This window comes from Episyrphus balteatus, chromosome 2 (assembly GCF_945859705.1).
Source record: "Episyrphus balteatus chromosome 2, idEpiBalt1.1, whole genome shotgun sequence".
NCBI lineage: Eukaryota > Metazoa > Arthropoda > Insecta > Diptera > Syrphidae > Episyrphus > Episyrphus balteatus.
In genome coordinates, this window is record NC_079135.1 from 86,263,321 (window position 1) to 86,283,606 (window position 20,286).

Here is a 20,286-nt window from a genome sequence, read left to right on the forward strand (position 1 = left end):
CTTTTATATTCCTTGATTGTAGAAAAAGAGGAAAGTCTTACGGTTTTAGAAATGAAAAGGGAATTTTCTTGAAGAATGGAAGGAAAATAATTTATTTGTTAATGGCAATCGAACATTGAAGCCTAAGTATTCGGAGTTTATGTGCTTCTATTTGTACTCTTTCTCGATATCTAGCCACCGGTGGACATGCCAACGACGAAATGACATTTGGTTAAAATTTCAGTAGCAGATTCATTGCCAAATGTCTATCTTAAAAGTTAAACTGCATTTCGGAAACTATCGCATTTTCTTAAAAATTATAAAGGCTTCTGAAAACGAAATCTTCAAGCATATCGCTGATATTGTTGAGGAAGCATATTGGCCAGGAGTTAAAATCAAGTTGAAAGAACGATTCTTCCAAACTGCCACGTTTCTTATAATTTTCCACATAGTGAAATAGTCATAAATTAAATACCAACTTCCCAAATAACATTTTGTGGTTAGAAAGCGGAAAATAAACCGGATATTTACTCTGGTTATTTAACGGATAAGTTACTAAACTCGTTAAATAAACGTATTTAAGACGTTCCAGAAACGTCTCCACAACCGAAAATGGTCAGTTATTTTTTAACTTCGTCTAAATCGGGTTTTTAAAAAACCCACTTTTTTCTACAAATACTGGGTTTTTAAAAACCTAATTTTCACGGTTATTAAATAACTGTTTATTTTTAGTCAAAGAAAAACTTGAAATAAACCATTTACGGCTATTTTATAACCGTTTACAAACCGTTATTATACAGTTTAAAAAAAACCTGTACTGAGTTGTTTGACGGTTTTTTTTATAACCGTTTTACTACGGTTATTATAAAACCTGTAATTAACGTTATTACAGGTTTTTTTGAAACCTGTAATATAACAAGTTCTTTTAAAACCTGTATTAAACGTTAATTTACGGTTTTTTTTATAACCTCTTACCTATAGGTTTTTATAAAACCTCTAATAAACGTTATTTGACGGTTTTTTTATAACCGTTTTCTTCCCGTTTTTTTTAAAACCTGTAATAAACGTTGTACAGGTTTTTATAAAACCTATAACAAACGTTATTTGACGGTTTTTTTTATAACCGCTTACCTATAGGTTTCTATAAAACCTGTAATAAACGTTATTTAACGGTTTTTTTTATAACCGTTTTCTTCCAGTTTTTTTAAAACCTGTAATAAACGTTGTACAGGTTTTTATAAAACCTATAACAAACGTTATTTGACGGTTTTTTTTATAACCGCTTACCTATAGGTTTCTATAAAACCTGTAAATAACTTCGTACAGGTTCTTATAAAACCTGTAATAAACGTTACTTCACAGCTTTTTTATAACCGGTTATTTACAGATTTTAAAAAACCTATAAAATGTTTGCTTACCAACATGCTGCAAACCATAAGATTCTTCCCAGCTGAAAATTTAATATTTGAAATAAGAACGCTGAAATTTAAGTTTAGTGAAACATTATTTAATGAAGTAAAACTAAAACTAAAACTTAAAGTAAAAGTAAAACTAAAACTAAAAATAAAAAATAGCTTAACTTAATTATGTTGTGGATTGCCCGTCAGAGGCAGAGGAGCTGGTGTTGGAACTGGTATTTCTGTAATGAGAAAAATGTTAACTTAAATGTTGATTATAATTTTATTTTTTAACTTACGTGGACGGTTTTCCCATTCGAAATGGGGCTTGCTTCAAAAAGCCTTTAAAAAATGAAGCACCCTCAGCTTCACTATAAGTGGGGTACCTTGATCGGACCGCTTCCAATATAGTTTTATACAGGAATTTGTATTGGCTGAAACTTTTTTTGGCATTAGTCCCCAGCCAAGAATGTTCTGCCAGTAGTGGATCCGTAAAAATGCACTTGCAAATAGTGCGGATCGTTTTCATTCCGTTGGCCCCCCCATAGGAGCTCAACTTACGGACCTGAAAGAAAACAAAAATATGTTTTAAGATGTCGTTTTTTAAACTTTTTCGTAATATAAAATGCATTTATTTTCAAATATTTTTGGCCGCATTTATTATGATTTGAAATTATAAAAGAAAATGTCAATATGTATTACGGTTTATGAAAAAAATTAAAAAGAATTTCATTTTCGAAGAACTTTTTTTAATAAAAGTTTTGAAAAAAAATGTATCTTATTTTTTTTCAAAGTTCAACATCTAAACATAAAATTATTTTTTATTTATTTAATAACCCTTACTGTTGAAAGTTAAATAGCAAAAATTTAAAGTTCTTATTTACCAAAGTCTTTTAGAAAATTAATTATTTGGATGCAAAAATTCAGTTTTTATCAAAAAAAAAAACCAATTGAAATTGAAGTTATTTTTAATTGTTTTTTCAAAAGTGTGATATATATTACCTTTTCTGCTTCGGAATTCAACTGATAATATTTATTAGAAAAAGTTTGGAAAAAAGTCATTTTTAATTTTTTTAATAAATTTTTTTTTTAATTCTGAGTTTGAGGACCATTTTTTCAAAAACTCTTAATTAAATTTAGTGAATTTAAATTTAAGATAAGCTTCTGGCTTTGTAAAAATGTATTTTAAAATATTGTAGGTGTTGCCGTTGTTTTATAAATATTTTTTTTGTGTTTGAAGTCGGATTGTGAGAAAATTGCATATTTCGTATATTTTGGTACTTACCAATTTTTTTTTGAATGCTGCATTTTGATGGAGTTTTTCCTCGATTTCCTCAATTTGTTGGACAGAGGTAAGTGGGAAAATTTCATCCAGTTGCAGTTCCTCATCCACTTCCTCTGCATTCTCTTTTGCAATTTTGGACGCCAACAAATTGACCGAAACTTCGGACTTCGCCATGAATGCCTCCAGCATTCCTTGCATGGCCTGCACCTTCACCTCAGTGGAACGCTGTCTTTCCAAAATTTCGTCTATTTTGGACGACAGTTCCTTGAATTGGGTACTGGTGCTGGGGCCTATAAACAATTAAAAATAAGAGTTATAGTAATATACAAAAAAAAGTAATACGGTTAGTGAAAGAACTAATATGCTATCTCAGCTGTTACTAAGAGGGACTGGGGTTTATCCTATTCAAATAACATTGGATAAACCCCAGTCTAAGATAAGCTGGAGTTTAAAAACGACTTTGAAAATTGTACTAGTGCTAAAATACATTTTTTACCTTCAAACGTGTATAAGTCGGAAATGACATTAGTGATGGTAACATCTTCATTTGGGGGGGTGAACGAGGAAACGTCTTGAAAATGAGAAGTAAGTATGACAAAATTAGTAACTTTGTTCCCATGTTTATACATTTTAAACTTACCAGAATTAGGAATCAAAGTTGACATCAATTTGTTCATATCTGTCATGTATTCCGAAGAATTGGTGTCGATGGTCACTTCTTCCGTATTTTCTTCAGAAGAAGACAAATACTCGGCATCCTTTTCCTTCTGAACTGCTTCCTCCCAGGAACCTTAAAAGGAAATACATGTTTTGTCGTAAATATAAGTGGCATGAAAGGGATACAAGAAAATATTTGTTCAAAAGGTGAAGCGGCTTAAGACCGGCCGAACAGCTCAGATTTTGACGATTTTTTTTCAAACGTAGGCAATTAAAAATGCTTTAAAGTCTATAGATTAAAAATTGCCGATGTTACCGTATTGTTTTTTAAAATTACAATTAAATTTTTTTTGAACACAACCATTTTTTTTCTTAAATTTCATAAAACAAATGATAGCAAAAGATTCTCTAGGTTATTTAAGGAAAAAAAATATAAGGGAGTAAGGGACAATCTTCCATCGTTTAAGAGATAAATGCAATTTTCTCATAATCTGACTTTAAACACAAAAAAAATATTTTGAAAACAACGGCAACACCTACAATATTTTAAAATACATTTTTAAAAAGCCAGAAGCTCATTCTTATCTCCTAAATTTAAATCCACTAAATTTAATCAAGAGTTTTTGAAAAAAATTTCAATTTCAATGGGTTTTTTTTATAAAAACTGAATTTTTGCTTTGAAATAATTAATTTTCTCAAAGACTTTGGTAAATAAGAACTTTAAATTTTTGCTATTTAACTTTCAACAATAAGGGCTATTGACTGAAGAAAAAATGACTTTATATTTAGATGTTGAACTTTAAAAAACAAATAAGTAAAATTTTTTTTCAAAACTTCTATTAAAAAAAGTTCTTCGAAAATGAAATACTTTTTAATTTTTTTCATAAACCGTAATACATATTGACATTTTCTTTTATAATTTCAAATCGTAATAAATGTGGTCAGAAAAATTTGAAAATAAATGCATTTTATATTACGAAAAAGTTTAAAAAACGACATCTTAAAATTTCTTCAATAATTTTTTTTTTTCAAAAATCTGAGTTCAGATACCATTCTTTCAAAAGCTCTTAATTCAATTAACTTAATTTTAATTTTACAAATATGACTAAGTTTCTAGCTTTTTAAAAATGTATATTTAAATGTTGTAGGTGGCGCCTTTTCGTTCACGCGCGCTCTCGTGAACGAAGCGAAAAAGGGTTGCTGTGAGTTTTGTTATTGCACCCGCTCGCAAAAACACCTGCTGGTCGAAAATTTTTTTTTAAGGCGCCATTGTTCTTCGCGAAAAAAAGGTCGCTGTTTTATTGTTTTATCGCTGTACACTTATTGATCTTGTATCGAACACACAAGAACAACAAGTCGACCGTCGGTCGCGGGTGGCGCTTTGTTCAAGCGCGCTGTCTTGGACGACGTAAAAAAAAGGTCGCGGTTTTATTGTTTTATTGTTGTACAGTACACTTATTGATTTTGTCAACGAAGTGAAGTGAAAAAAGGTCGATGTTTTATTGTTTTATTGCTCTTGTATCGATCACACAAGATCAACATGTCGATTGTAGTCGTGGGCGCCGCGCCGTGACGCCTTTTCGTTCACGCACGCTGTCGTGAACGAAGAGAAAAAGGGTTGCTGTGAGTTTTGCTATTGCACCCGCTCGCAAAAACACCTGCTAGTCGTGTTTTAAGGCGCCATTGTTCTTCGCGAAATTTGCGATATTGTTTTGCAAATTGGCTGATGCTGAATTGCACTCGATGACAATGTAATGTGTTTATATAAGAAAGACCGGTCTAAAAAACTTTAATTTCTGTAATAAATCTCATTGTGTAGAATATTATGAAGCGTTATTCAAATATAAAAATATTGAAAGGCCATAACCGCGATTACTTTAAGTATATGAAAGGGGACCTAAAGTGTATCAAAATTAACGTAACTAAGCTGTCAAAAATAGGCCTCCAGGATAAACTGCTTTAAGTTTAGATACGAATAAAATTTTACTTGGAGAAAAGTGGTCTAAGTGAACTTAATAAAAATAAAATAAAAAAGATGTAGTTAAACTTGTATCTTACCGATGTCATCAAATATTAATTTGCATGCTATGCTTTGCCAATCATCCGATGCTGTGATGCAATTTTTCCGACCGCAAATGGAATCTTTCTTGGACTTTGGCCATAATAGCTTCGTTCCATCGATGACCCAATTTTTGGGAACTGCCGTCACGAACTTCCCTTCATCTTCGAGCGTCTCCACAACACAATACATTTTGATTAACAATGTACTAATGGAAAAAAAACAGATTCAGTGTTTGGTAAAGTTATTTTGAAAAATTTAGAGGAAATATTTTCTATGTTATAAAAATTAGGCAAATTTTCTTCTTCATTTGATTTATAAACGCTTAAAAATTTAGAATAGAACGGTTTTTCGTAAAAATTTTGTTTTTGTTTTAAGCTTGAACCATAGATAACTGGGATGCCATGTCGATATGTTGCAAACTCCATTCTAACAATTTCTTCTGAGTTTGTTAAGAAGTAACTATCTGCAAGTGACGACTTCAAAACAAAATGTTGAAGCTGAATTGCTCTATAGATTCCAACACAGTGTTTAATTTTGCATATTTTATTCCTATCTTTCATATAAAGCATAGGAGTTTTGTTTTCATCTACATCAATTAGATCTACATTCTCAAAATCTTCGATAATCCTATTTGCAATTTGTTCCAGGGGTCTGTTTCCAGATCTTATTCGACGTTTTAAATATTGTAAACGATTTTCATATTTGAAAGCACTTATATTATCTAAAGGTCCATGGTATTTAACATCATCTACGACATGATATAAATTGTGAACGTTATAACTTATGTTTTCAGCTCCATAGATACTAGAAAAGTTATATATGAATGATTTGAACAGACTCTGTGCGACATCAACAAAAACTTGTTTATTTTTACTCAAACATATTGAAACAGCACAGTGTAGTTCCATAAAATTGGCATATACTTCTTCATGAGTTTCATTTTGCAAAACAACCGGACCTAAGTACAACAAAAACATACGAAATTCAGTGGCCTTCCAAAAGCTTATCACATCAAGTCCACGAGGTGTTCTATTGAAGTCGCATGGAACATATTTTCGTAGTGATACTAAGGTCTTAGAGATTCTCTCAATGTTTTTTGCCGAGAATTTTGTTTTAAGGGTTCTATTCTTAATCCATGTAACCAACAATTTTTTCATGACACCTAAGCACAACAAGTGCATGTAATCTAGAGGAAAATTCATAATAATATCTATTGGAAGTTTTTCTAATGGAGATGGTTGCGTATGATGATCTTCGTGTATCCCAGCCCGGAAAGAATCATTCGTGCGAAGTGATTTTGATAGGTTTGGAAAACACATTTGGTGAGATTTGTAATTATAATCCCCTTCTACATTACATCTTTCACAAGCAAAATAACCATTATGCCCTTTGATTCCTTTTAAATAAGAACGAGCGGGGGCGTCACAGATGAAATTCCTGATTTTAAAACTTATTTTTTGGAACCAATGTTCAAATCATCAATGTTAACAGCCTCCTCAAGAAATAATCGCAGAAATTCATTAACACTTGAAGGTTTTGCCATTCCGTAGTAAACACCTATTACTAGCGGCGGCACACGAAAACCATCTGGTGAACACAAAATAGGCCAAAATTGGCCCTTTGAACTTTTGCTAACAGGAATCCCATCAATATTAAAGTCCAAGAATATTACTGTTTGACATGTCTGAACACTTTCAAAAACCTTAGTAAGAGCGCGAACCAAACCGAAATGCCAGTATCTACCAGGTGGAACTTCGATAAAAATTTTCTCAAGGGAAACGCGAGTTTGTAATAATGTTCGAGGGTCTAATGGCAAATAAGGATGAGAATTATGCAAAATGTTAAGCAAATCACGCAAGCAAATATTCGATATGTTATGCTGAATAGCCCATAATACTAAGTTTTTTTTTAAATTTTCTGGAATAGCTTCAAAATTAGTTGAGACAGCGACACAATTGTTTCCAGAATTTTCACTGTCACTTTCATGTTCAGAAATAATATTCGATAGGTGTTGCAACTCTTCAAATTTCGTGTTAGAAAAACCTTGTTCACAATTAGCACTTATTTCATTTTCCGAAAGGTGTTGCTGCACTTCAAATAACCTCTTGCTAAGAAAAACTTGTTCAAGATTTTTAATTCTTTCTTTTTCACGCATTTCTAATATTATTTTTTTAACTTTTCTTTTAAAAGTAGTTCTACTACAAATTTTATTTTTAATGATAGAATACATTTTTATTATAGTGATTTTATCAACAGTCAAGCTTGGAATAATAACGCGGAATGAGAAAGACAAATGAAAAGACGCGCTAAGTTATCTGTATGCCTACTCTCAAGTTATTTTTCAAACTCAGAAGTTATTTTCCAAACTCAGAAGATATTTTTCAAACTCAGAAGTTATTTTCTAAACTCAGAAGATATTTTTCAAACTCAGAAGTTATTTTCTAAACTCAGAAGATATTTTTCAAACTCAGAAGTTATTTTCTAAACTCAGAAGATATTTTTCAAACTCAGAAGTTATTTTCCAAACTCAAAAGATATTTTTCAAACTCAGAAGTTATTTTCCAAACTCAGAAGATATTTTTCAAACTCAGAAGTTATTTTTTATACTCTGAAGTTATTTATTAAACAATATTTAATATTTAACCCTTCGCTCCCGGAAAAAAATACAAATATCTTGAAAAAAAGTTTTGATATTTTCTAACAACACACTAAAATGAAAAAAATAATGATTGTACTAGTAATAACATTGTATAAGGAATGTTTTGAGCTGAGAGTACAAAAGGAAAAGTCCATTTTGTAGTAAAAAAAACTAACAAAGTAATTAATAGGTGGTATCATGCTGAAACCACTAGGAAGCAAAGGGTTAAAATAAATTATAAACAAATAACAATATTTAAAATAAATTATAAACAAATAACTTACCTCTTAATAATTTTTCACAGACAGATATTTTTTTTTATTTAATTTATATTTTTTCACAAAAACTTTCTCGCACAATAACTTGCTACCACCAGCCACAAAAGAATACTGAGAGATCTGAGAAAAATGAGAGACAAAAATATGATGGGCGACGCGCGACGCTCGAGTATGGTGAATGTGTATGTGTGGAGAGTTGTTGGTTAGTTGAAATTGGGTTGGAACTTAGTTGAAAAATTGCCAGGGTTGTTAAAAGGTAAATAACGAGTTGATTAAAAACTTATACGTACTTATAGTAGTTATTTAAAATCTTACTTTAAGCTTAGGATTTATAATGGATTAATTTTAAACCAATAAACAACTTTCATTGTAAAAAGTCAGTAATTTAAAATCTCGTTTCAAACTTAAGGTCAAATTTGGTTAATTTCTAGTCTATAAATAGCTTTTTGCGTAAAAAAGGAGTTATTTAAATACTTACTTGAAACTTGTAATGAAAATTTGGTTATTTTTTAGCCCATAAAAGACAAAAATAAAGAAGTTAATTAGAAACTCACCTTGAACTTAAGATTTATAATGGGTTAATTTTAAACCAATAAACAACTTTAATGGTAAAAAGTCAGTAATTTAAAATCTCGTTTCAAACTTAAGGTCAAATTTGGTTAATTTCTAGTCTATAAATAGCTTTTTGTGTAAAAAAGGAGTTATTTAAATACTTACTTGAAACTTGTAATGAAAATTTGGTTATTTTTTAGCCCATAAAAGACAAAAATAAAGAAGTTAATTAGAAACTCACCTTAAACTTAGGTTCTATAATGGGTTAATTTTAAACCAATAAACAACTTCCATCTTAAAGTGAGTAATTTAAAAACTCGTTTCAAACTATAGATAAAATTTGGTTAATTTATAACCTATAAATAACTTTTTGGGTAAAAAAAGAGTTATTAAAATACTTACTTAAAACTTTGGGATCAGATTTGGTTAAATTCTAACTTAAAAAAAAACTTTTTGTGCGAAAAAAAAAGTTATTAAAATACTTACTTCAAACTTGGAGCCAAAATTTGGTTATTTTTTAACCCTTAAAACACAAAACTAGAAGTTATTTAAAAACTTATTTATGACTTTGTGTCAAAAACGAGTTATTTAAATACTTTTCCGAAACTTTTGAAGAAATTTGGTTATTTTAAAACCAACTTCAAACTGAGGTTATAATTTAACCAAAAAAATTGGGTTGAAAAAATAACAAGAATGTAACCTGGGTTTAATAAAAGTAAATAAATAGCCAAAATATTTCCTTAGTTTAAAAATGGAATTTTTTAAACTAATTTATGACTAAAAAGTTTATTTTACGTATAATTTTAACCCAAAACAAACCTTCGAAAATACTGGGTTTTTTTTCTAACCTAAAATTAACCACAGACTTTTAACAACCCGTTTATAGCCGCTTTTTGACCGCGGTTATTTGCAGTTATTTTATAACTTTGGTTATTTTGTAACCGAGGTTTGAAATTGTTACTTGGGTTGAGACCAAATAAAGATTAATCCTTTTGCGAGTCGGGAAGGAAGTAGACAAAAGCTAGCACTTGTCGACTATTGATGTAATTCTATTTTCTTTTTGTAAATTTTTAAACCTGGGTCTAGCATCGGCTGAGCTTTTTACATACGGTTGGTTATTTCCTTGAATGGTCCGGACTTGTGTTTTTGGCTTGAAATATCTATTGAAATTTGATAGTATTTGACTGAAATAGTTCCTAAGCATATTGTAGTTCTTTGAAAACTGTCTCGAATTTCATGTTGATTGTACATACGAACAATAGTGGAAAAAATGTTACGGTAAAACATTTTTTTTATTTTCTTAGTTGTTTTTTAAGATGCTGTATGTAAATGGTCTAATTGAAAATTTTAAAACAGAGTTTTAGAACTTCAATGTTATTATTTTCAGATAATTAAATAATTGAATTATTTTCAGATAACACTGTTATGGCAACAAAAACATTACAGTTAAAAAAAAGAGCCAAGTTCTACTATGTTAATACTATGATGGCACAAAAAGTACAGAGATGTAAAAGTGTACCAAGTTCTAAAGTTTGTTTTCAAATTTGCCTCAATTAAATTTTGATTGACAATTTGTAATTTAATTACCGATTTTTAAAGTTATTTCAAAAATAGCCAAGCAAACAATCAAATTGTATTGAGTTTGAAATTTCTGGGATCTTGGGTGTGGAAGTTAAAGGGGGGTCGAAAATGACCTTAGTTGTTTCCTATAAATAAGGGTGTAGTGCCGAAAGTTGTTAGAGAACTTGGCTGGGCACTACCGTGCCCTTGATTCCGTATCCGTAGTCCTTAGAAATATAACGCAACCATAATTTAAAAAAAAAGGGTTTATGGTTTCTCCGTGCGCTGATTCATTGCAAAAAAAAAAAAAAAACAAAACAAAATAAAAATTGTAAACTTAGCTTTAATTTTGTATTTTTTTAAATTTTGAATTTTTTGGACCAAAAATAACGGAACCTGTCATATACTAATTTCGAAAAAGTTTAATTTTCTCGAAAACGGCTCCAACGATTTTGTTAAAAAAATTCAAATGTTAGGCTTTAAACAAGGTCTATCTTTTGATGAAATTTTATTTTTCAAAAATCATTATTAAAGGTACCTGCCATAGAACCGCTTTTTTGAAATCTGATTTTCTGCCAAATCGCTTATTGTATTTCAACGAAATTTTGTATACAAAATTTTGAAAACTTTTTTTTTTGAAAATTCAAATTTTCGAAAACGAGACCGTGAGTTTTTTTTTTTGATATTTTGGTTTTAGATGTTGATAAGTGATTTCTACAAAATGCATTACCAATTTTATTTTAAAACTATTTTTCCAAAAAATTATGTAGGTAGGTATTTATAAAAAAAAATGTTTTTCTAAAATTGCATCTTAGTAGGTATATCATTTCATTTCAGATGTTGTTTTATTGCTTTGAAAAACGAATTTTATGTTTTATGTTTTTTGTTTTAATTTTTTTTTTCTTTTGCTTTTAAATACCTAAATTTTCCAAATTTCTTTATTAAAAGTCTTAAAAATTTAAGCAATCTTGAACTCCAAGAGCAAGTTCGTGTGACCCAGCCGTGCATTTTTTTTGTACTCTTCGAAAGTTTTTCCAATAAATAACAATAAATAAATTCGAAAAAAAAAACAAGAAAAACTGAATTTTACTGGATGAAAATGGGATAACGGAAGATGTCAATTTGATAACGATAGATGTTCAATTTTAGACTTTTGCCACCAAACACTCGTCAATTCGAATCACAAATAAAATGCATTTTCCATATCATAGTGTTTTTATGCGTAAACATTTAACCATATCAATCAAAACCAATTCATAATACTAACTACTTCAAAATTCCAATAAACTTCTTTGAAGAATCCAAGACTTTTAAATAATATAAATTGGTTTTGAAGTACTTAAATTATGACTGATATTTGATAGGAACGAAATCATCTTTGGTAACTGCCTACCTATATAAGTGTTCATCGAGGGAAATTTATTTCACCCAACTGGGTTTCCACCATTGGAGTTAACTAAAAAGTGAGGATTTGGCAGGTAAAATGAGGCCTTTTGTTTTTCACCTTTTTCTGCCATAGGTACACTGTAAGTACCATTCAAAGTGCTCTCTACATACCACTTCAGCTCTCAGTGTACACAAAATTGATTTATATTTTACTAGCATATGGTTCTGATTAAATATTTCTAATGAGTTGATACAGATTATTGGCTCATATATTAATTGATCTGTTCCTTTACGCTTTTTCTAAGACATTTCAATATATGCATAAATAATATTTGCTTTTAGTGAGTCACTGCCTTTAGAAACACCATTCATTTTCAATTTCACCGACCAATAAAATACGCTGATTTTTAGGCTTAATAGCACAATTTCCTTGAAAATTCTGTGGAGGACCGTAATTTCCTCCTGATTTAAGACAGTGATTTGAAGCTATTGCCCAAAAAAAATTCTTCGTTTTCGGACTGCAGTGTCAATGCAATATTGTCAAGATGCAAACAAAATTAAACAAAATGTCAAAAATACCCGATTTTTTCAACTATTAATTAAATCTACTACTACTTTAACAAAAAAAAAAAACTTCTCAAATTATTAAATTTACAATTTTGTTTACCCTTTTTGGTAAAGGGTCCATTGCTACAAACGAGTAATTCCATATTAACATGTAAAATGGTAACACCAAAATACCCAAAACAAAAATAAAATATCAACGAAAGCTGCAAAAAGGAACGTTGGAAACAAGAGAACATGAAAGGGACACTATGCTTCCTTTTCAATTTTATGAGCCATAAATATGCAAGAATGCAATGTTGTGCAAAAGAATGAAATGCTTTTTTCTTAATGGACTTGACTATACACACAGAGAGCCACCTACTGTTATTAATATACGTGTTTCCAAATAAGCTAAGTGATAATAAATTTTCGATCTCAAAAAAAAAAAGAAAGAAAAAAAATGTATTTCCTTCATTTGCATTCGACCTTAGGATTTAAAATTCAAAAAGACACACTTTGAGTTTTATATATTGTTTTGTTTCAAATCCACACACAAAAAAAAAAGTAGGTCATCTTAACGAGGCCTTACACTTTCATAGGTTTTAAACATTTCACTAACTTTCGTTCAATGAACTGAATTTTATGACCAAAAAATTATTTATGAAGATCACGTAAAGAAGTTAAGTGGATTCGCTAATTTAAAAAACAATAAAAACGAAAAACCAACTAAAAAAAAATAAACGTCCGATGAAAAGTGACAACACGAATAAAATCTGATTTTGGTTGAGTGCATTCGAAAGTGTTCTCTCTAAAAGTCATTATCATAAAAGAATTAAACAAAAGGTTTTAAGTGTAAATTACTTTAATTGATAAAAAAAAGGAAGAGTTAAAAAATTTCATCCGAAATGAAAACTAAAAACTATCAAGAACCAATAAATCACTGCCATAGAAAAAAGAAATTGACTTAAAATTAGCTATTGAAACACATTAAAAGTAATTAGATGAGACATTTGAAGAATAACCGGAAACCAAACATACGCTCATACATACATATATATATATTTGCTCTAATTCATTTAACTGGGAATTACTCATTTGTTTTTTTTTTTTTTTTTTTTGTCTGTTCTATGTTCTATATGGACAGGAAATTAGTTGCGAAAGAGCGGAAATTGAGAACAGGATGCGCTGCGGTTAGACCGAATATAATGGACAGCGGGTGCTATAACTAACATGAAAAATCGATTTACTACACATTGTATTCATGTGTATGTTTGGTTGGTTAACCGTTTCAGAGTTGGTTATCCACAAAATGTATGAAATAGTGAATTATTGTTGGCAGTGGTAAATGTAAAGGAAAAGAAATTCCAGTTAAATTAATTGCTTAGTAAACTCATATTTCACAAATATAGTGAATTCTTTAGTAGAATTTGAAGAGTCATGGTTGAATTTCTAAGAAAAAGTTAATTTACATATATTACAAAATATTTTGTTTTCTAAAAATAGTCATTTCAATAGAAATTACTTAAATATCACCAGATCAGTATTGTAACGCGTAAAGTTTGCTATTTTTAGAAATGGTTGTTGCATTGACGTACATTATGTTAAGACTGTTTCTAAAGGCCACGATTAACGCATCAGCTCATAGGCGGATTTAGGGGGGGGGGGGGGGGCACGGGGGCACGTGCCCCCCCCCAGAACTTAAAGTTCATACTTAACCCTCTACTGCATACGAAGCCAAATATGGTTTTGTCTGTTTGTATGCACTTTTCTCTTCTCTGTCACAAAAAAATGGTAAAGATTAAATACAATCCTCTTCTTTGTGTTTCTGAGAACCCATAGAGATAGTTTTTTCGTGTGTCCGACACAAAATAAAGGTGTATTTTATGATCACAGGTGAGTCGATCAGTCGTGTACATTGAAATCGAAAGTGTAGAATATATTCATACTTTAAGTGTTAATTACTGCGTTTGTTTGGTAAGAAAAGTGGAATTAAAAATTTATTTTTGATCGATTGTCTTATTATGTATGCTATGAACCAATTTTTATTGAAAAAAAATTATTGGCCTGGTCTTGAGAGGGCAAAAAGTACGGAAGCCATATTTGGCTTCGTATGCACTAAGGGGTTTTAAATCTGCACAATTTGTTAAATTTTTTTGTTGAAAATTTTGTTCCTTTACATTTTTATTTTGCTTGGAAGCTATGTTTTACTTCAGAAATGGAGCCCCTTCACTTTTAGAGAAATTTGTTTTATGTTAACCCCATTTCCAGCGGCGTAACCACAAAAAATTAAGGGGGAGGGAGGCTCACCTATTATATTTTTCAATCATTTTATTACTTTTAAGTTTTTTTAAGATCTAGGAGTGGGTGAAAATGTTGGAGCAAGACTTACTTTGACAGTGGAAAGAATGTGAATCAGAAAAAATATATATAACGGAAAAAACAAATTGTTTTCTCGGTTCCATGGCTTAAAATGAGCCAAATTTGAATTAATTCTTAACCTTTTGTAATGCAATGTATTTATTTTACTTAACTTTGTTTTTAAATGATAAATATTTATCTCTTGATATTTTTAATTTTATTCTTTACATAATCTGAATAAATAGAATTAGTAAAATTTCTTAACCCTTAATGCATACGAAGCCAAATTTGGCTTATAAACAAATTTTTTAAACAAATTAATTTAAACAATTTTTTTTAATGTAAACCATTTTGAAACAACCAAAAGAACCCATGTAAAGAATTTTTTAATTTTTTCGTCCGCTAATATTAATTCATGCAGTAGAGGGTTAAAGGAAATCAAACTATAAGAGTTTTAAAAATATATGAATAATAACAGAAAGAACTTGAGTAAAATTCTTGTCAATTTCTGGCTGAAAATGCGAATTTTGTTGATTGTTTCATCCCTTTCCCATGAAAAGCTCCACCTCACAAATGAGGCGCTCAGCGCCAAAACGGCCTAACCCACAAAATTTCGTTTTGAGAAAAACGAGTTTAAAGAAAATCATATTTTCAGGGTTTCTTTTTTGTTGGCTTGTAAAAGTTATAAAAAAAAATATTATTCAATACTTAGTTTGTAATTTTTTTTAGTTAGGAGTGTTGGCTACACTTTTGGGCTAAGGTCTGATATTTTTTTTATTCCGAAACTACATTTGCTATAAATGATTTAGGCAATTTTGTCGCCGAAGCCAAAATGGCGTCCACTAGAGTGACAAAAGTTTTTGGCTCTAATTTTAACTCTATTTAATGTAATTTAATGGGGATGTATTTTTATATTATAAATTGTTTTATTGCGGTTCGATCTGTGTACTCAGTTTGATTTTTTTGAAAATGTGGGTTAGGCCGTTTTAGTTCTGAGCTCCTCAAATAAATAAACGATTTTTCGATTTAAAAAAAAATGAATTTTCAAAGTGATTTTGGTGAAAAATTTTGATATGGACATCGAATGACATTGAATGATATAAAAAAAAATAATTGTACCTATATGCAACTCTATTTTTTCATACAGAGGGGTTAAAAAATTTGCACTTTTTTCGTTGTTTTTTTTCAACATTAGTGTTTTTAAAATAGCGGAACACGTCACAAAATTGCATAAACTATACATTATAGAACTGCAATATATGTAGAACAAACTTGCATTTCAGAAGTTTGCCCAAGTTTGCACCCCGAAAATAAAGACCCCTTGAAAAAAAACTCCTCAAAAGCGACCCTTACTTATAGATTTTTATAAATATTATTTTATTGAGAAAATTTCTCCAGGGATACCTCTAAAAATATGTAAAAATAATAGTGTTCCAAATTTCAAAAGAATCGGTGCAGTAGTTTTGAAGTTATGAGGAGCACCGGCGTTGAAAACATTAGTTGTGGGGATAACGATTTAAAGTTTTGAACTCTGGACTAAAAGACTAAAACGTTCCTAAGGGTAGTATTAAAATACTTATAACTTGGTCAATTTGGCTCCAAGAGACCTACGATTTGAACACAATATTCTTGAGGTATAAAACAATTTAACCCCTTGTAGCCCCATGTGACATTTCTGTAACAAACCGAAAAAGATTGCATAAAAGCTCTACAAACTATTTTTTTTTCTTTTGAAGCTTCTAATATTATAATCTTTAAGTATTGCTTTATCGAAATAGTACTTCAAATTTCTAATAAATAGCACCAATAGTTTTTAATTGACAGTTAATGTTGAAAGTTGGGCTTTTTTTGAAAATAAGCAAATTTGTATAAAAACTACGAAATTCAGAAAAAAAAATAGTTTTTGTTAGTAAACCCCACGGGGTTTTATTTTTGGATTTTAGGAAAGTGCCTAAAAATTAATATTAGATACTTTTTTGCTTGAATTTTTGAATTTTTATATAAAAATAAATTATTTAAACTTTTTTTTACTCCCAAAATATCGAAATAACTAAGTAAATAATGACTTTATTGAATTTTTAAAAAATACGTGTTTTATTAAAGATAAAGGCCAATCGATTGACTTATTAATTTTTAAATTTACGACCTTGGGTTACAAAAGGTTAATGCAAATAAAAAAAAAACTGGGTTTCCCGGCAAAAAAGTAGGATTCAGTTTTTTTGTTATTCTTAGGAACTTTAATATTTATTAGAATGAAGTCTTTAGTATTTGACTAAAAACTACTAGGTCATTAACTAATGGTATAATTATGTCCATAATATTGCAAAATTTTATACAAAATCAATTAAAAAACGTAAACATTTTTTTTTTTCAAAATTTCATCTTTAAAACTTAATTTCTCAAAATCTATTTGGTGAAACAACTTAAGTCAAAAAATTAAACAAAGAATAGATTACTAACTTTAATATAGCACAGAATTGTACGTGCATTTTCTGATTTTTTATATTTTTTTTCTTCCGGCTAATCCAGGAGTAAGAGGGTTAGCACTTAAGTGGCTTTTACTGTAACAAGAAAATGAAAATTTTTCCTTCCGAATAACTTTTTGGTCATTTGGTACCTATTTGATGTAGGAAATGTGCCTAAATATTTTTGGCCAGGTTTTAGACCACTGTGGGTCGTTAAAATTTTCTGCTTGTTAGTCAGTCGTATGGTACTTCACTTTATTTCTAACTGTTATTGCTGTTTTTTTTTGCCAATCCGTTCCTTGTGCCCCCCCAGAAAAAAATCCTGGATCCGCCCCTGCATCAGCTTACCTAAAAGCTGATGGACAATATTGATAGTAATTGTAAGAACTTAGTAACTCTTTTTTTTTATATTTTGGAGATAGTAACACAAAATTTTGAAAAATTTAATTTATTATAAATTATATTAAAAGGATTTTCGTGAATAAACAATAAATCATTGTTGAAATTTATTACTTAAAACAAAAATTTTGCAAACGACTCTTTTGATAAAAGCAGATATTTCCCGTTTTGTTTTAGTACAGGTAAAAATAGTACATAAAATCAAGAAATAAAAAAAAAAAATTGTTACACTCATGAAACTTGGCAAAAAGTTTGCTTTTAGGATAAGAACCAATAGACGGAGAGATGGTTGCAAGTTTTCGGACTGACTCGGGAAATGGAATTTTTTTTCATGAAATTGTTGGATAGGGGTGGGATAAGCAAAGTACATACAAAATGTAATGTAGGTAAATGAGAATTCAGTTTTTTACAATTTTTGCTTTATGAGATAAATACTGTATTATCTTCCCATAAACATGGTAAAATTGTCTTCTTCGAGCTCAATGCGAAGGGTATTGATGAAAGAATGGCATTTCCAAATTCAGACTTTTTGCAGTCAATCCCCGATTTAAAGTGAATTCTTCAAAATGCGTCTATGTTTCTTAGTGCAATTTTTTCATTTTTTGTTCATTTATGGTAAATTTTGAATAGTATAATATTGTATAATTATATTTTTGTGTTTTCATATTTGGTAATTTGTAGTTTCCCGTGATAAATTCAGTTCTCCACAGATTTTTTAACAGACACACCGAAATTATGACTTGCAACAGAAGATGCACTAATTTCAATGTTAAGTTCGCCGTTTTGCCCAATTTTTTACAAATCGGGGCCTAAACGAGTCTGTCAGTTTTATACGTGCTTGAAACACGTAAAATGCATGACCTTACCTTACCAACGTTGAAAAAGAACGTTTGTCAAAATATTTTTTTCCCTCAAAAATTAGTACTTTTTATACAAAAAATGCAGCCTCGAAGCATAATACCAACTATATGACTGACAATGACCATCATGAGATTCACCATAATATACTTAATAAATAACCGTCAACTTACTTATTTTATGTTTAACCGTTACAGATTATTCTCATCAGTTAGAAAAATGTTCATTTTGTCAAAATACTTTTTCCGACCATTGTATAACCGAAACCCATGTGAAAAACATGCTACACTGATAAAATTCGGGATGAAGATTTTAGATAAAGCAGGGACAAAGGATTCATAAAGTTCTTAAAATTAGTTTTGGTGAAAGAAAACTTTTTGTTAAGTTTCATGAGTGTAACAATTTTTTTTTTAAATGCCTATTTTACCTGTACTATTTGTTTATGTTACATATTTACACTTAAATTTTGTAGTTTAATTGTATTTATTGAAAATTTTAGGATTTAAGTGAAATTTGAGTAAAATTAAAATTGAATTGAATTATACAAATTCTGATAGCGTTTAAAACAAATTCACATTTAAGTAATGTTTAAAACTTATTAAAGGGTGATTCCATGCAAATTAACCACTAATAAGCAAAAAAGAAAGTCAACGTATAAGAATTTAAATGATCGTATTTAAATACTTTTTGTTTTATAATTGAATATACCTAAGTTTAATTTTTTTATATACCTCAGGGCCGGTTTGTTCACACTTGATTATCTTTAAATCAAGGATTTTTCTATGGAATAATCCTTGATTAAAAGATAATCGACTGTGAACAAACTGGCCCTCAATCTAACTTAAAAAAAATCAAGAGATTTGAAGTAAAAAATGGGAAAAATTAATATTCTAAAAGTTTTTAAAGCAAGAATTATTTTGAAAATCCTAGAGTTAACTGTGTTTTTGGTGGATGGTCATTTTTATCCAAAATTGAAATAACTTTTTAAACAAATCTGCAGTCAATTACTTTGATGTAGGTACATATACTCAGATTCTGACCCAAATAAATTATTTATTGTAATTATACATTAAATATTTGAACTTTGAAGTTCTTGATTTTTTCTTTAATGTTTTTTATGTATAAGTATGTTTTTCACACAATATCACACCCGTTACACAAATTTGTAGCACCCGTTACATTTTTGAATTATTATTTTTTTTATAAATTTCCTTCAAATAAATTCTACAATATGGCTTCTTTAAGGGGAGCGTATCGGAATCCCGCTTTTTAAGATCCCGTTTTTCGAAAATCCCGAAAAAAAAGTTTCAAAATCCCGTTTACTAAAATACCGCTTTTTTTTAATCCCGTTTTCTGAAATCCCGTCAAATCCCGAAAATCCCGATTTTTTTTACAAAATACATGCTTAATTCACAAATAAAAAAATCATGAGAAATAGACAAAAAATTATTAAAACTGATTTTTTGCGTTGTAAAGCCCACACAATATGTACCTCCAACACATTATGAAAACGGTATTTCTTTTATAAAAAGATAAAATGATTAAAGCCTTAAATTGAGTTCACAAATAAAAGAAATTTCATTTATTTAAATATCAAAATTGTTGAAATGCATCGAAATATAAGTTGAAATATATTTAAATGAAATTTCTTTTGATTAGGTATGTAGTGTGTACTTAATTTAAGGTGTTGTGATCATTTTATGTTATTATTAATCTATGGAATTATCACGATTTGATGTTCTTCTGAAACTTTAAAGTAAATTTTAGTTTGTTAATTGATTTCTTTTTAGTATCACATTCCTTACTTTTTCTTATTTTTTTTTTTTATATATTATATTTTTTGTTAAAGATTTTAATTAAATGCGT

General features: G+C 29.4%; 2 protein-coding genes across 3 annotated transcripts in view; one reads left to right on the top strand and one right to left on the bottom strand.

The window, feature by feature from the left end:
* LOC129912188 (uncharacterized) overlaps positions 1-20,286 on the top strand; it is a 90,669-nt gene that overhangs the window by 36,506 nt on the left and 33,877 nt on the right. The window lies entirely within an intron of this gene.
* LOC129912192 (uncharacterized) lies at positions 969-8,412 on the bottom strand. Of its 2 annotated transcripts, none has more exons than XM_055990337.1 (6): positions 8,303-8,412; positions 5,377-5,585; positions 3,158-3,451; positions 2,662-2,951; positions 1,676-1,941; positions 969-1,618 (listed from the first exon to the last, which is right to left on the bottom strand). In XM_055990337.1, the coding sequence occupies exons 2-6, from the start codon at positions 5,567-5,569 to the stop codon at positions 1,564-1,566; spliced, it is 1,098 nt and encodes a 365-aa protein (XP_055846312.1). In that variant the 5' UTR covers positions 5,570-5,585; positions 8,303-8,412; the 3' UTR covers positions 969-1,563. The 2 variants fall into 2 exon arrangements, with proteins under 2 accessions (XP_055846312.1, XP_055846313.1); XM_055990338.1 differs by lacking the exon at positions 8,303-8,412 and having other exon boundaries at positions 980-1,618; positions 3,158-3,232; positions 3,302-3,451; positions 5,377-5,574.